Source organism: Medicago truncatula, chromosome 2, assembly GCF_003473485.1.
Source record: "Medicago truncatula cultivar Jemalong A17 chromosome 2, MtrunA17r5.0-ANR, whole genome shotgun sequence".
NCBI lineage: Eukaryota > Viridiplantae > Streptophyta > Magnoliopsida > Fabales > Fabaceae > Medicago > Medicago truncatula.
The window spans coordinates 41,089,180-41,106,588 of NC_053043.1; the positions used below are offsets into that span (position 1 = coordinate 41,089,180).

Genomic DNA, 17,409 nt, shown 5'->3' on the forward strand with positions numbered 1-17,409 from the left:
CAATTTTGACCTCGTCAACCATTTCCTCCACCGTAGTACCTCAATTATTGAAGATACAATTATTCCTTGCTCTCCATATCACCCAAATTACGGTTGGATTTGTTTCTTACCTTCTTCCATTCCTTGAATCCTTTGGGTGTTTGTGAGGATTTGTGTGGTTATCCAGTAAGAAGATTATTTAAAAACATAGTTGCATAAGCATTATTAGGCTGATAACAAAGTTAATTATTCGCAAACCTAACCAAAAATTAAGTTAGGTTTAGAATCTGGTCCGTTAATTTAATCCAACGACTATTATTGATGGTTATCGTTTCTCACATTAAGTATAAGTTCTCACTCTAGGGTTAGGAATTTTGAACATTCTACCCAAACATCGCATCCCTCAACATGCAACGAGCAAGTGACCTTCCTGCAGTCTCAATATTTATTGCGAATAAAATCATTGATCGTGCACGTTCAGCTATGAACGAACTGTGCAAAATAGGAATTGCAGAAAACAATGTATGGCATCAACATAGGGAACATAGGTACGAAATTCTCGATGATTTTGAATATTTGAAACAATTTGGCTGTGTTGATGCAACATTATTGGAGATTGTTAAGTTGGTTGAAGTTGGAGAGCTTCAAACTTTACCTAGTTTTGATTTGTGTCGAAACCAAAATTCAATGTATACAATGGAAGTTTTTGAACAAGGTTTGCAGATTGAAGCTTCTCGGGACAAGGCATTGATTAAGATAAGTCCAACTAAACTAGTTGAATTACTTATGGATGTGGTAAGTTTTCGTTTTCTTTTTCTATTTTCTTTTTTCGGTCACGTTGTGTATACAGTTTTAGTGAATTGTTATAGTGCAATCAAGGTTTAAAATCTCATATTACGGTGACAATTTCAACTGTAATTTTTTAATTGTCGTCAACTGTTCTTTATGCGAAGACATTAGAAACATTGATGACACGATTTAGATCAACTTACCGTGAAGGCATTTTTTATTTATTTTAATTCTAAAGTGTAATTAACTTCAACATTTAACCATAGTATATCTTTCTCTATCTGATGTATTTTTATTTGGATATGAATTAGAATCAATGGTCGACGGCATTTTACAACATTGTCTCAGGAGCAAGGATTCTAGGAAGCATAGAAGGAAGCTATGATGAAAAAATGCATGTGGTAAGTTCTATAATATGCTATTAATTTTCCTTTAAGAAATTTGTTAATAAAGAAATTGAGAAAACAAAGAATTAAATATGATCAAGTGATTTTAAGAACTGTGTTAATAAAGAAATTGAGAAAACCAAGAATTAAACCTCCTAAAAAATTCTTGCTAGTTTAACTTGTCTTGTCCTTTGTATGTATTGTCAAATTGGTCTTTTATGTCATTGTTAATAAAAAAAATTGGATTGTCAAAAAATATTCATGTTGGCTATCAGAATTTCAAAATTAACATAATGTTACATCCTTTTATTTATATTTGCAGATGAGTGCAGAATTTCATTTACCAAGTCCTGTTATACCAACTCGGAAGTGTGTTTTTGCAAGATATAGCAAACAATTCACTCATAACATATGGGCTGTTGTTGATGTATCTTTGGAGGACATTTTACAATCTCCTTCTAACAATTTTCATAAAAGACCTTCTGGCTGTTTGATTGAAGGAATGCCCGATGGAAACTCCAAGGTTTGATACATACATATACTGCTTTTAGTTTTGATTATAAACAAAAAATGGAGTATAATAGTTCAGTTTTGATGTTTTAATTACCTTAGGTTATATGGTTGGAGCACGTGGAAGCAGACTATAGTAAATTGAGTGATCTTTTTAGGCCATTAGTTACCTCAGCTTTGGCTTTTGGTGCAACACGTTGGCTAACTTCCATTGTCCGATACATTGAGTGGTCTGAAACACTGAAGGCTCCAAAACTTATTGCAGATGCTGGAGGTATGTTTATTTTTCTTTTACAAAACTTTTTAAAGACATTTTTGGATAACTTAAAAGTAGAGGAATATTTAAGATAATAAATATCATTTTGATAAACATAATCGTTTCCCAAACTCATCTAAGACCATTGACTCTTGAAAATCCTCACAGAAGACACCAATGAACACCAACATCTATTATGGCCCTCCTAGGGCTTAGGTTGACCTAGGCAAAAGCCTATCTAAACTCAACTTGCGAAAAATATGAACCCTATGTTTGGAGAACCTAGAAAGCTGGGAGAGAGCTCATACACAAGAGTGCATATGCAGAGCTAATTAAGAACATACTGCTTGAGAAACAATTGATAGGAGGTTAAATATATTTCTAATAAGAATATTGTCTCATACAAAATTTAACTCATCATGCATACCTAAAGATGGAAGAAGAAGAAATTTTTCCAAATTTTGAGACGTGAAATAACTTATTTGTTTTACACATTGTTACATTAGTAATATAATGTGAGATTTTAATAGCAAGTCCGCAACGACTTAATGTTATTTAAGTCGTTGTATTTATCTTAATAACGCATTTTAATTGCTTCCATTACTTGTATTTGTCTCTTTTGATACAAACAGTTCTTATACCACAAATTGGGAGGACAAGTTTCTTGAAATTGGCCGATAGAATGATGAGAAGATTCTGTGCCAATCTTGGTTCCACCACTAAGAATCCATGGATTCGACTAGCTCCTCTTCCTGCTGGTTCAGCAGATATTAGAGTTATGATTGCAAATGATATGGCTGGTAGTACAAATGAGCCTATTGGAACATCACTGTTTTTTTGTACTACTCTTTGGCTTAATGTCTCCCCAAATCGATTATTCAACTTCCTTCGGCATGAGAAATCCAGAAGCAAGGTATGCCCTAACACTTTTTTCTTATTAAAGGCATAGCAGGACATGTTCTAACACATTTACATTCTTTGTTTTTATTGAATAATTATAGTGGGATAAACATTCACAAAACCTTTCTATTCGAGAATTCGCATGCATTCTCACCGGCAAACATCCAGAGAATCGTGTTTCTTTGCTTAGAGCAAGGGTAAGTTTAATCCTTATTTACCACTCATATTCCGTTTTGATTTTGTTTACTCTATAGAGACAATGCAAACAATTTTTATAAAAACATTCAATCATATCTTATCATATACATATTTATGTATATATTTATGAAATAATATTATGACATGACAGTAAAATATGATTAAATGTCTAGATAGTTTTTTATTTTAAGCACTTACAATACAACCTAATTTTTTTTTTTTTTTTTTTACATTCATGGACTTCCAAGGACAAGAATGAAATATTTTACCTACAAGAGAGTTACAAAGATACAACAGCTTCCTACGTGATTTATTGTCCTTTAGACGAGCAAAAGTTGACACATCTTGCAACTGGATCGAACCCAGACGATGTAGTTGCTTTTCCATCAGGGTTTGCTATTATCCCAGGAGGGTTACCAAGAGATGGTGATAAAGGAAAAGGAAATGCCAACAGTACTGCTAACGATGAAAGTCTTCTAACTATCTCATTTCATATCATTGGTAAAGCCAACAATGCTGCATCAATCCCTCCGGAATCAGTTCAAACCATCTATAACATGGTTACAGAAACAATGGCTGCTATAAAAGATGCAGTGTCGTATCATAGTCGACTCAACAACTGGGATCAAGATGAAGTGGCAAATAGCTTGGCAGCATAGTAGTTTAGAACAATATATACATTCTCCCTCATTTTTTTGTTGTCCCTTGCTAAAGTCATAAATATTGTGCTGGATTTCATACAAATTTTACGACCATATGATTGTTGATATTAATGTATTTATTTTATATGTGGAATAAACAATTAATTTCCTTGTTAAACTATGTTTTGTTAACTATGCATAGGTTGAATTGTTGAAAATTAAGTTCTGGATATAAGTTAACCCTATAAAGAAATAATTGTCTACACCTTAACGGACTTGACACTTGGTGGACTGTTGACTGGTACAGAAGGTCAACACTATCAAGAACAAACATCTACACCTTGACAGACTTGACCCTTGGTAGACAATGGACTGGTACATGTCGACCCTATGAAGAACAAATATTTACGCCTTGACAGGCTTAATGCTTTATGGATTTTGAATTGGTATGGCAGACCATATAACATGGACTTTAGAAAACAAGAAACAATATATAGGATGAGGCATTTTTTTCATTCATTTTTTATCGTCTAGTCCTACAACAATTCTACTACAGTCTAATCTACAAGCCAGTTCCAACCCTCATGGGTTTAACGACAGCTAGATCAGCCATGTATATGTCGGTGATTAGTTACGTGCCTTAACACAGTTAAACAGAACTACAATCTACAGGTGCATCGCCTCAAGATCACGCCCACTGATCGGTTAAATTTTCACATCGATGTTTTTTTGCATTCAAATTCTAACTTAGTTACGTTCCTTAACACCTTAGCGGCTATAGTGGCACTATTTTTCCATGATACACTATTTAGTACTAAATACTTGATCACAACAATGACAACTACCTAATTGTCCCATGAAAAATAGATCTTGTGCTGCCTAAACAGTTCAGTGTTTGACCTGCAAAGCAAGGGTCTGCTACCATTTTTCGAAATTTACTAGATAGTACTAAAAAGAAAAGAAAATTCACAGAATAAAGGTTGAATGGGCTTTGATCAATTTATACCTCTCAAGGTTATCAGTTGGAACTTAAAGAATGTTCAATTGTTAACAATTATATTATTGATGAGTTGGGACATTTCAGTTATAGGTAGTTGATTAGTTAGAAGCAGTTAGTTAGTTAGTTAGTTATAACCAGTTAGTTACATAATTCCTTCTTAGAAAACTCTTCATTCATAATGCTATTTTATTTATCACCTTTTTTACCTTAAAAGTCATAATAATTTTTTAAAAAATGCCCTAATAAAACAGAACGTGCATATGCATATGTGTATATATATGTATACATATATACACACACAATTGAACAAAACCTAAAGAATTTTAAAAAACCAAAAACAAAATAACTAGTTAGTTAATGAGTTGGCAGTTTTCTGTTATGGTATAGTTGATTGGTTAGAACTAGTTAGTTGGAGGAGGATCATCAGATAGGAAGTGGCAATGATTTAGCATTGAGTGATTCTTCAACTACTGATCAGAAAGGTCTTAAGAAAGATGATGCATCAATGAATGAGGGAGGCACGTAGTGATTCTTCAAGCACTGATCAGAAAGATGATGCATCAATGAATGAGGCAGGCACTGGTAGTGATTCTTCAGTGAATGATGATGCATGCAGAAAACTAGAATTGAGTGATTCTTCAAGATTGCTATTGGCTTCTCCTATCAAGAGAAAATTTGACTGGATTCCTGCAAAAACTGAAACTACTTCTGGCAAGTTGTATACCACTAATTTGAACCACGGAGAGGTGCATAACACTGTTCAATCTTCACTTTTCATATGCAATTTTATATTTCATTCATTAAATATTATATGGTTTTGCAATTAATTAATTATTTTGCAGGATTTGGTGGATGCTGTATATCAACTATCTGAGGCATATGATCATCGTCGTCATGTTAGCATAGTTTTTGCGACTGGTTTTGTATCAATGATTGTCTTTCGTGATGGTATAAGCGTATATGTAAAGTTCCAAATCTCATTAAATTAAGCTTCAAATCTCATTAAATCAAACTTTGAATCTTATGATATGTAAAGTTCTTTTTCTCTTGTATAGTATTTTTATTTGTTTCAATGTCTTGCATGCAGGGAACATTTCAGATAACTTCTTTATCTCTACAATGTTCCGCTGACAAAGATGGTCATTCATGTCGCAATAAGGCAGCATGTTCAGTTTCAATGACGTCTGATTACGGAACTCACAACTGGACTGGTGTGAATTTCATTGCAGCGAAAGGCCGTATTGAAGTAAGAAAACCATGTTAACAATCTTTACATTAATTTCTTTAATATTGACTGAAATTTGTGACAGGCTTATATTTCAAAATGGTAGAACTTACATAAATATCACTTCGGTAATAAATAAAGTGTGAGAAAGAGTGTTAGAGAATGTGTCGCAGATATTTTGTTTTATGAAAAGTGAGTATCTTTGAATTAACAATCTTTATCTATTGGTTAATTAGATTACTGCAGAACTGGAGAAAGAGAAATCAGCTGGAGAATCTTCTGCTGTTGCTGCTACTGCACAACCTGGTAATTCAGATTCCAGAAAGGCCAATGAAGAATTAGAAGCTTTTACAACAAATGTGCCGGATGCAGATGGAAACATAAATCCCACATCAACAACTGGTGCAGCAAATGATCAGGATAAAAAGTCTCCTTCTGAAGAGGACATTTAAAGTCCTATTCGCGATTAGTTTTGGTGTCGAGACTGTGCAAAGATTCAGGAAATTATTCCAAAAGATATTATTGTTTTCTTTTCATTTGTTTTAGTTGTTTTTAGTAAAGATTCTTAGGAATTTAATCCCCATGACATGATTCATTTTTCTGTCATCTATTAATTCTTTGTAGAACAAATTATGATAACTTTCAGGTTTCTCTTGTTGAGGAAAGTGGACTAAAAATGATCATATTGTCAATGAAAATTTTGTATCTTTAATGGTTATTCTACTCTAGTATAAAGTGAACAGATTCCTTAGAGTATTTTGTAGGCTAAAAGCAGATTTTGTACTACAAATCAAGGCATGTTAATACACCAGTGCAGAGCATAAATGCTTAATTTGAACTTTCATGCATGTATTTACAATGGTTTTTCTTTCTTGAAGTTATTTATAGATATGTAAACTCTAGCATGTATTGTAGGATAAGATTTGCAAGAAGGGTGCTGAGATAACTTGAGCCTTGTTTGTGGATATTTCAAGTTTGAATTTGTAGTAGCCCTTTGATTTGAATGTTACATATCATTACCAGACTATTTGATGATCTAAAAAAAAAAAGCAATTTATATTCCTTGGAGCATATATTACTTAAATTTGAGTGAGACTGATAAGATATGCATTCAAATTTTGCACTTGCTAGGAGTTTTTCAATTGGTAATTTACTAAATTGATAACATAATTGATGCAATTTTTCGATTGGTTATTTTTCATGGTACTCATCATTGTTAATCACTAGCATCGTACTTCAAAAGTGTTGATTTTTAAGGTGTTTTCTGAGCTATTTGGTAAATGTCCTATATTTAAGAGAATACAATCAATACTAATGACTTACGATGATGAGTCAACTGAAGTGAGAAATTATGGGACAGAGGTGTACTTTTTTTAGTTGAGCCTCAATGTTGGGCCTAAGATTAAGTGTGTGTGAGAGGAGGGATGATATTAGTAAAATAGGGGATGGTGTTAACATTTGCTCGGTTTGTCGGTTCTTTGAATCTCGACATTAAAAGTTGAGGACTAAACCAAGTTAGTTTGGTTCGGTTTGAATTTTCGATTTAGTCCTGTCTTTTCGAATCGGTTAAATCTTCAATTGCATGTTTTTTTTTTTTTCTTCTTCTTTTTCACAATCCTTTTGACCCTTTCTTAATTAGTCCAAATTTTTAGTGTGTTATGCGTAACAATAGGAAGAGAATAACTGTAAACAACCGCATGGTGTGCTCCACTTTCTTACTGATTTGAATGTATCAAATATATTCTTCACCAAAATATCACTATTTTTCCTCCAATTATACACTCATTGATTTTTTTTATTTGATTTGGTCTACGTTTTTTTTATATAAAAAATTTGGTATATTTATACCAAAAAAAGAAGAAGATTTGGTCAATTATTTTCGTTCCCTTTGTTGAATTCTCCTATTATTTTGCTCAATTAGTTTTCTCTCTTAGAAACGTTTTTTGGTTCTTACACATGCCCTTGGCTATTGGTTCGGTGAAATTTAAGAAGATCAGGGTATTACTATTTCATTTCTAAGTTCAGGGTATTATTATTTTTAGCACAATTACGTTTGCATTTGTTTCGTACCTTCTTCAATTCCTTGTATTCTTTGGTTGTTTTTAGGATTTGCATGGTTGTCCATAAGGTTCAACGGCGTAGTTTGTTGTCTGTTTGTAATTCAACATAATTGCATATGCATTATTAAGCTGTGAACAAAGATAGTGTTGGAAGGAGTGAATTATTCATAAACCTAATGTAAATCCGTATTTGTTTTGGGATTTGGTCCATTAGTTTAATTGGGATTTGGTCCATTAGTTTAATCAAATTGCTATTATTGATGGTTCTCGTTTCTCACATTAAGTGTTAGTTCTCACCTTATACGCTCCCTTAAATATTTATACCAACAAAACTCTAGGGTTAGGAATTTTGAACATTCTACCCAAACTCTGCCGCATCACTCAACATGCAACGAGCAAGTGACCTTCTTTCTGGGGTCTCAATGTATGCGCCGAACAACATTAAAATCATTGATTGTGCACGTTCAGCTATGAACGAACTGTGCAAGATAGGACTTGCAGAAAACAATCCTGTATGGCATCAACATAAGGAACATAGGTACGAAATTCTCGATAATATTGAATATTTGAAACAATTTAGTCAGGTTGATGCATCATTAATGGAGCTTGTTAAGATGGTTGAAGTTGGAGATCTTCAAACACTGCCTAGTTTTGATTCGTGTCGAATCCAAGATCCAATGTCAACAAAGGACGTTTTTGGACAAGGTTTGCAGATTGAAGGTTCACGGGATATGGCATTGATTAAGATAAGTCCAACTAAACTAGTTGAAGTACTTATGGATCTGGTAAGCTTTTTTATTTATTTTTCCGTCACTTTGTTCATACAGTTTTAGCTTATTTTTATGGTGCAATTAAGGTTTTAAATCTTACATACGGTGACAATTGCGTCGTGATTTTTGAATTGTAGTCAACTGTTTTTTATGCTACTTCGATCAATCACAATTAGTTTGTGGTTATGAAGATATAAGAAATATTGATGAGGCCATTTAGATCAACGTCGCAAACACATTTTTTTATTTTATTTTAAATCTTAAGTGTAATTAACTTCAACAATTAACCATAGTATATCTTTCTCTATCTGATGTATTATTATTTGACCATGAACTAGAATCAATGGTGTACGGCATTTCACAACATTGTCTCAAGAGCAGAGATAATAGGATTCTTTACAGATGGAGTAGATGGAAGCTATAATGAGAAAATGCATGTGGTTAGTTCAATAATATGCTATTAAATATCCTTTAAGTACTACTATGTTAATAAAGTAATTGATAATGTATTTGTTGTGGTGAATTACATTCATAATAGGTGTTATTATAGTTATATATAGAAAACAAAGAATTAAATATCATCAAGTGATTTTATGATAGTGTTTGATTCCATGAATAAATGCTTTGCAATTATTGAGATTTTTCTCCATTAATTTCTATGACTTACTGACTTGGGTTGCATAATATAAATTTGGAAGATCTCTATTATTCTTAACATTTATACATTTGGAAGATCTCTATTAATCTTAACATTTAATTATGTGAGAAAAGTGGGAGTGTTTGTGGATGTTACTAATCATAGCATGATATATCGCGTCCTATGAAGCACGAACACTCCTTGAATTAGGCGTGTCCCAGTGTCGGACACATGTCGTGTTCGACACTGACACATATAATTACATTGAATTATGTTTCAAATTATTAGCGGTGTTGGCGTATCAGTGTCCGTGTCCGTGCTTCATAGATCGTTTCGAAAGGTTGTTAAGGATATACGTAAGAGTTAAATACGTTTTTAGTGTGAAAATTCTTGCTAGGTTTATTTGTCGTGTCCTTTCTATGTTTTCTCAAATTGGTCTTTGTATCTATTCTCATTTCACTTGATATATATATATAATTTTATTTGCAGATGAGTGCAGAATTTTATTTGCCTAGTCCTTTTATACCAACTCGGGAGTGTGTGTTTGCAAGATATAGCAAACAATTTACTCATAACATATGGGCTGTTGTTGATGTATCTTTGGAGGACATTTTACCTTCTTTCTCAAACAATTTTCATAAAAGACCTTCAGGCTGTTTGATTATAGGAATGCCCAATGGAAACTCCAAGGTTCTTTACATACATATACTCCCTTTAATTTTCTTTATAAGCAAACCATATTGATAATTTCACATATTATATTTGGTTTGATGTTTTATAATTACATTAGGTTATATGGGTGGAGCATGTAGTAGCAGACCATAGTCAATTGAATGGTCTTTTTAAGACATTTGTTACCTCTGGTTTGGCTTTTGGTGCGCCACGCTGGCTTGCTTCCATTGTCCAGCACATTGAGTGGTCTGAAACACTGAATGCAACAAAACTTATTGCAGATGCTCGAGGTACGTTTCACTTATATGTTGGGTTTATACAGCTACACCGAAGATATTGGGTTTATTTATATGTTGTTCAACCTTTACTTTTTCATGAAATGTGAAACTTTCAACTCACACTTTCAAAAACAATCCCCCCCTTTAATGATTAAGTTCATCCAATCATTTAGTATGCTCCCTTTCAAGTGAAAACTTTTTTCATCCACGTACATTTGCATCGTCGTTGCCTCTGCATCAGCAGAATCCACCCCTGACCTGGAGGATTTAAACAGAGAAAAATCACGGTGCCTCATATTTGTGGCGAGTGAGAGTTGGAAGTTTTACATTGTTTGGAAAAGTGAAGGTTAAGTAACAATCTATAAGTGAGAGGACCTATAAACCCAATGTCGGTGTTTGGTCGGGAGATAAGTAAAATCTAACTAAATTACTCATCCTTAACAATTCATTTACATATAAGCATGGGATCTAACTAAACAAGGCTCGGGTTTTAAATCAATTTCTGGTTATGTGGTCATCCTCTCAATTTCACCTAATTCAATACAAGTCCTACTCATTACTTGTTACATAGCCTGCGGTTGTGTTACAATTTTCTATTTATCTCAATAAAGAATTTTAATTGCTACCATTACGTATACTTGTTTCTTTTGATACAAACAGTTCTTATACCACAAATTGGGAGGACAAGTTTATTGAAATTGGCTGAAAGAATGAGGAGAAGATTTTGTGCCAATCTTAGTTCCACAACTAACAATCCATGGATGCGACTAGATCCAGTTCCTGCTGGTTCAGAAGATATTAGAGTTATGATTGGGAATAATATGGCTGGTATTGCATCATTGGTTTTTTGTACTACTCTTTGGCTTAATGTCTCCCCAAATCGATTATTCAACTTCCTTCGGCACGAGAAATCCAGAAGCAAGGTATGCCCTAACACTTTTTTCTTATTAAAGGCATAGCAGGACATGTTCTAACACATTTACATTCTTTTTTTTTTTTTATTGAATACTTGTAGTGGGATAAACTTTCAGAAAACCTTGCTATTCAAGAATTCGCATGCATGCTCACTGGCAAACATCCAGAGAATCGTGTTTCTTTGCTTAGCGCAAGTGTAAGTTCAATCCTTATTTACCACCAATATTCCTTTTCAGTTCATATCTTATCATATACATATTTATGTATATATTTTGCTTCTTTTATTTTTTTGTTGGCATTCATAGACTTCTGAGGACAAGACTGAAATCTTTTACCTGCAAGAGAGTTATGCTGATATAACTGCTTCCTATGTGATTTATGCTCCGTTAGACGAGCCAGCATTGACATCTCTTGCAACTGGATCATCAAACCCAGACAATGTAGTTGCCTATCCATCAGGGTTTGCTATTATCCCAGGAGGGTTACCAAGAGATGGTGATAAAGGAAAAGGAAATGCCAATAGTACTGCTAACAATGAAAGTCTTCTAACTATGTCATTTCATATCATTGATAACGCCAGCAATGTTGCATCTATCGCTCCGGAATCAGTTCAAACCATCTATAACATCATTACAGAAACAGTTGCTGCTATAAAAGATGCAGTGTCGTATCATAGTCTACTCAACAATTGGGATCAAGATGAAGTGGCAAATAGCTTGGCAGCATTAGTAGTGTAGAACCATGCATACATTTTCCTGATCATTTTTTGTCTCCCTTGCTAAATTCATCGAGCTGGATTTCATACAAATTTTACCTTATGATTGTTGAGTTTTACGTTTTAATTTAAAATATGGGATAAACTATTGCTTTCCTTGTTAAGCTATATTTTGTTAAATATTTATAGGCTGAATTGACGAAATTTAGCTAGACTGAATTAGGTTATTCTAAAAAAAAATCAGAACTAGATAAATAGTTTGTTTTTTATTTACAAAAAAATTAGTTACAAATGAATGATATAAGTGTATAAAGAAAAGGGATTATGAAAAAATTTAGGTGCAACAATTGATTTATGCTTGTGCAAGAAGCTATTGGGTGCTTGAAAAGTAAAGTTATTTTAGTTGATAGGGTTAAACAAATTTTTATTTACATCTAAAAGTAATTAAAGATAGGAGAGCTTCCCCTCTTTAATAGAAGGTTAGCTGAGCATTATTATAGTCGAACAAGGGTCAGCTTATTCTTTCTAAATTGATATTTTTTATAACTTATACGGCTACAGATTTAATTGTTGTGTGTGAGGTAAATTTTCCTGTGTTATGAGAAAAATTAGGAAAGTAAGTGTGTGTAATACTGATGGTTTGGGCTAAGTGGACGGACATATAAAAGAAATAAAGAGAATTCCTCTTCATCCATCAAAAATTGCTGACTTCCAACCAAACTTTCAAAAATACTCATGTGTGACTTAAGTCATGCGGAGGTATTTTTGGAAGTTTGGTTGGGAGTGAACAAATTTTAATGGGAGAAGAGCAATTTTCAAAAATAAAAATTGGGCATGTGATGCCTTCCTGTCCGCCCCTGGTGCATATAAGTATGTGTTTGGTTTGGCTGCGGTGAAAATTGATTTTGATAAAATTTAGTTTGACAAAATTGATTTTTGTTAAAAATGAATTGGATGTGAATTGATTTATGTTTGAATATATTCAATTGATTTTTATAAGTTTATGTTGTATGGATAAATTGGATTAAAATTGCTATTGGGTGTCTAATTATCAAAATGGTTTTTTTTTTTTTTTAAGCAGCCAAAATGGATTTTTAATTGTTTTAAATTTTAACTGACAAAAACATGTTGTGTCATTTGCCAAAAAAAAAAAAAAACATGTTCGGTCAGGTGATAAAAGTTTTTAACAATTGACAAAAAACATTATCAACAAAAAAATATTCCAATTTGAAGGTTGAAGTTAAATGAAGAAGGTTGAAGAATAGAAGAAGTTGGGTTGTTCACAAAAAAAAGTGCTTGTGAAGCTGTGAAAAATGGTATGATCCCATCTAATGAATGATGTAATCTAACACGCATAATTGATGAAAACACATGAAACTAAAATTGCTAGAGCAAATCATAGAGTTTTTGACAGAAATTATCAACACATGAAGATTCTAAATTGCTGCTCAATAAAAAGTTTCTCAGTTTAGCATGATTAGCTCTCACTTCCCTTCCAACCTCATTCTCATCATCCATCACAATCTTCACAGCTTTGCACACACTTTCTTTCGTAAACAACCCATCTTCATCACCTTTCTCAACTTTTATACCAACCTTCAACTTATTACTCATCATTCTTGCATTCATGATATGATCAGGATCCACACGTGGCAAGAACACCAACTGACACATGTTAACAAGTCCTTCTAGAAGCAGCTCCACAGTGTGTTATGAAACATCCAACAGAAGGATGTTCTAAAATCAACTGCTGTTCAATCCAACTTCCATATACAATCCCTTTTCCTTTAATCCTTTCATTGAACCCTTCTAGTAAAGCTTCTTCAATAGACTCAACTCTTGAAACATGGCCCTTCCATATGCACAATAAACCACGAAACCATGTTTGAATCCCTTAAGCCGTTAACCATTTTTCCTCTAAAGTAGATTTTGGTGCCTCAGGTAATAAAGGACCTGAAAGCAGAACAGGTTTACCCAAAACAGTTTGTAGATATTCAGCATACAAACCATCAATTTCTCTGCAACCTTTGAAAGCAACTGCATCTGAAAACTTTGTGCCTCTGTCAGAGCGATCGTGTAATAAAACACCACTTCCAAATTCTAGTTTCTGTGGGAAACTAGGGCTCGAAGTTCATGCGAATAAAACTTGATGGATGAATCAGGGAACCCTGAAGGTGGTTTCATGAGATCAAATTCAGTTAAAAAACTTCCTTGACTTTGTCTTGGTATATTTCCAAGGTAAGCTGATGATATTGGATTCCATATCAAGTATTGAAGACTTTTGATACCAAGTTTTTGAGTCAAGTTTGGTAGCCAATATTGAAAATCAAAGAAAACTATTTGTGGCTTTAGTTCCTTTAGAAGAGATTCAATTTGTTTCTCAGTTTGGTCCATGGCTGTAGCAATAAGAGGGAATAAAGAAGAGGGTACATCTGAAGTAGTTTCAGCATCATGAGGAAGGCAATTAACATGAGGAACCGTGATAGGGACAATGGTAATAAGATTTGGATGAAGATTGAGATGTTGTAACTTGTTGAGTGTGTTTTTGGGGATGATGAATGATATTTTGTGACCTCTTATTACTAATTTGTTAGAGAGGCGGATAAATGGAGTTGAGTGTCCCATAGCAAACCATGGAAACATTGCTATGTGCAAAGGACACTACTTCAGAAATGACACTTCACATCGGGTCCCAGCTGATGTAATTAAAGATGATGTTGTATGTCAGCAAGATTTCACATCGGGTGGGAAACAGATGTGACAAGATGTTTTCCACATCCGGCGGCCAATCACTGATTTGATATGAGATAATTTATACTAAAGCATATATTTTCACCTCGGTGCAACCATTGAAACTGATGTCAAATACATACATTTCACATCTGGTATATGTTCCACCGATGTGAACTCAGGTTCCATTTTTTATTCGTTAACATATTTCACATCGGCCTACAAGACCACCATTGTGAAAAATACTAAAATACTTTCCATTGCTTTCTGCAGTATGAAATCACCTTCATACATTAATTTCATTTATATTAAAAATATGCAACTTTAAATGGTTGTATTATTCAATCTAATTTAAGCATAAAGTTTATTGGAATAAGACAACAAACATATTCTTGTCCCCCTATAACTAGAGTCTAATGTTCGTATCAAATTATCTAAATCAATGACGTGTATAAATTGATCATTATACAAAATCAAATCAAATGAAACAAACAATCATGATACAACATTCATTCCCATATAAAATTTGAAAAATCATTAACATTATTTAAGTAAACATACTAACACTTCTAATATCTTAGATTTCATTGTGTAGACATACTTACGTCGAAGCAATATTCCGTGTTTGGCGAAAGATCCATCTGCAAGGAAAAAGTAATTTATATTCTCAGTAGGACAATCAAAGTATTCACTATACATATCTTAGTAAAAAGACACACATAATCCTAGCCAACAAGTCACACAAATGTGGAAAATCGTCAATTAATGGAAGCTAGTCATCAAGACATCAGTCCATCCAACTATTCTCAAAAGAAGCATAATCAAATACTCAAGTTATCTTAGACTCTTAGTTTAGGAGATTATAATGGTGTTGCTTTTGGGAATTTCAAGTTGCATAAAACACCTCATAACTAGCTAATTCCAAAGAAACAAGACCTTCATGTTTGGTTAAGATAATGGTTGTTAAACTTCCAAGTTTCGCAAACACCAACTATTCGTATCCTTGTACCCGCATCATTCCCAACTGATAACAAAACACGTGATTGAATCCATTACCTTCCAAAAGCATAAACTTAAACTTATTCTTGAACTTATAAGTCTTGAAACAACAAACATATTCTTGAACTTAGTCTTGAAACAACAAACATATCCATGGCTGTGGTACTAAATGTAATGGAACAAACTAAGGACACAAAATAGTAAGTGAAAAGAACAAAATAGGGATGTGCACTAATGTGAGCCCACCAAGAAATACTGATGCTAGAATTCTGCTCTTTACCCAGCGAAATTTGCTCGCTCCCAACTGAAAGGACAATTTTGCCCTTACGTGACTTAACTCACGCTGAGTACTATTTTCGAACAAAACCCAGCAAACAACCACACATGTCCATTTTTTCTTTCCTTCCACCTCTAAAAACCCAAAAAGTGCGAACTTTTGGGTCAAAATCTTCGTTCCAAATCATTGCAAATCGCCAGGAAGCAAGTCTATACACTCATCAAGCATCAAAGAACAGGTAATGTATCCCCAAAACTCATCCGATTTTCCTGGTTTAATTGCTTGGCTCGTCAGTTTTTAAAGTAGATGATGGGGCTTAGCGTGAGTTAACTCACGCTAGTTGTAAGGACTTAAGTCACGCTACTGTGATGCCCAGTTTTTGAATTTTTGCGCCACTTTTTTTCCTTTCTTTGCTTGTCACACAAGTTATTTATTTATTTTTTCTTTGTTATTTTTTATTGAATAGACATTGAGTGATATGGTTGAAAATGTGGCGGAGGATGGCGTTGAACTGAAACCGACCAAAAGCAAAGCTTCCGCCGAAGCTTCCGAGGTAGGCGTAGGTTCCGGCGTAGCATCTGGCGATGTCAATCCAACCAAAGATGTGAAGTTTAAAGTGAAAATTCCCTTTCAAGCTCACATTTGTCACAACCAAGAAAACCTAAACCGGTACTTACCGGTAACTTTGAAGAAAAGCCTACCGGTGTTCGTGTTATTGAAGTAAACACCGGGTCATTTTTTACAACAATTGAAAGATGGAGAGATCGAGAAGAATTACTTGGTTGGGTTCGTCGACAAGCGGAAAGGGACGGATTTACTATTTCTATAGATAAATATAGTACAATAACGCCATACATGACGATGCAATGTGAAAGGAGTGGTGAATACAAGCCACCTAAGACGAGGAAGAAACCGAAGCTTGAAGGCATGGGCTCAAGGAAATGTAATTTTCCGTTTAGGTTGAAATGCTTCTTTGAAAAGAAAAAAAAAACAAGATTTGTGGATTGCAATGCTTGTGGAATTCACAACCATGACTTGGCGCCAAAGTTATCCGACCACCTTCTTGCGGGTCGACTAAAAGTGGAGGAGAAGCAAAGAGTTATCGACATGACAAAGAGCTTGGCGGCGCCCAGGAATATTCTCACTGATTTGAATGAAAAAAAAACAAAGAAAGTGTGACACTCATCAAGCAAGTGTATAATGCGCGAACTAGATGGCGCAAGGGGTAAAGAGAGGACAAGACAGAGATGCAATACATGATTTCAAAGTTGGAGAAGCATCAATACATCTATTTCACAAGAGCAAATAGCGAGGAAACCACTCTTGAAGACTTATTTTTTGCTCATCCGAATTCAATTGATATGCTTGACACATTTCCAACCGTTTTGGTCATGGACTCCACTTACAAAACCAATACCTACCGAATACCGTTATTTGAGATTGTTGGTGTCACCTCTACAAAAATGACGTAT

General features: G+C 33.9%; 2 protein-coding genes and 1 pseudogene across 2 annotated transcripts; 2 read left to right on the forward strand and 1 right to left on the reverse strand.

The window, feature by feature from the left end:
* Nucleotides 1-387: 387 nt before the first annotated feature.
* On the forward strand, nucleotides 388-3,677 carry LOC11409491 (homeobox-leucine zipper protein MERISTEM L1). Its single transcript, XM_003596615.1, has 7 exons — nucleotides 388-774; nucleotides 1,080-1,169; nucleotides 1,477-1,677; nucleotides 1,767-1,938; nucleotides 2,553-2,833; nucleotides 2,922-3,017; nucleotides 3,267-3,677. Exons 1-7 carry the CDS (start codon nucleotides 388-390, stop codon nucleotides 3,675-3,677), a joined length of 1,638 nt encoding a protein of 545 aa, XP_003596663.1.
* A 4,653-nt stretch (nucleotides 3,678-8,330) lies between these two features.
* LOC11409984 (homeobox-leucine zipper protein ROC1) lies at nucleotides 8,331-11,953 on the forward strand. The gene is made up of 7 exons (XM_003596617.1): nucleotides 8,331-8,729; nucleotides 9,053-9,154; nucleotides 9,841-10,041; nucleotides 10,142-10,313; nucleotides 10,962-11,224; nucleotides 11,317-11,412; nucleotides 11,522-11,953. Exons 1-7 carry the CDS (start codon nucleotides 8,331-8,333, stop codon nucleotides 11,951-11,953), a joined length of 1,665 nt encoding a protein of 554 aa, XP_003596665.1.
* A 1,346-nt stretch (nucleotides 11,954-13,299) lies between these two features.
* On the reverse strand, nucleotides 13,300-15,360 carry LOC11412019 (cyanidin 3-O-galactoside 2''-O-xylosyltransferase FGGT1-like; annotated as a pseudogene).
* Nucleotides 15,361-17,409: the final 2,049 nt, after the last annotated feature.

Bases quoted from the DNA above. Each gene is read 5' to 3' on its own strand.
- LOC11409491 (XM_003596615.1), top strand. From the start codon at position 388: ATGCAACGAGCAAGTGACCTTCCTGCAGTCTCAATATTTATTGCGAAT. The intron at 1,678-1,766 runs GTTTGATACATA...TAATTACCTTAG, and splicing joins TGCCCGATGGAAACTCCAAG to GTTATATGGTTGGAGCACGT. The intron at 1,939-2,552 runs GTATGTTTATTT...TGATACAAACAG, and splicing joins ACTTATTGCAGATGCTGGAG to TTCTTATACCACAAATTGGG.
- LOC11409984 (XM_003596617.1), top strand. From the start codon at position 8,331: ATGCAACGAGCAAGTGACCTTCTTTCTGGGGTCTCAATGTATGCGCCG. The intron at 10,314-10,961 runs GTACGTTTCACT...TGATACAAACAG, and splicing joins ACTTATTGCAGATGCTCGAG to TTCTTATACCACAAATTGGG. The intron at 11,413-11,521 runs GTAAGTTCAATC...TGGCATTCATAG, and splicing joins TTTCTTTGCTTAGCGCAAGT to ACTTCTGAGGACAAGACTGA.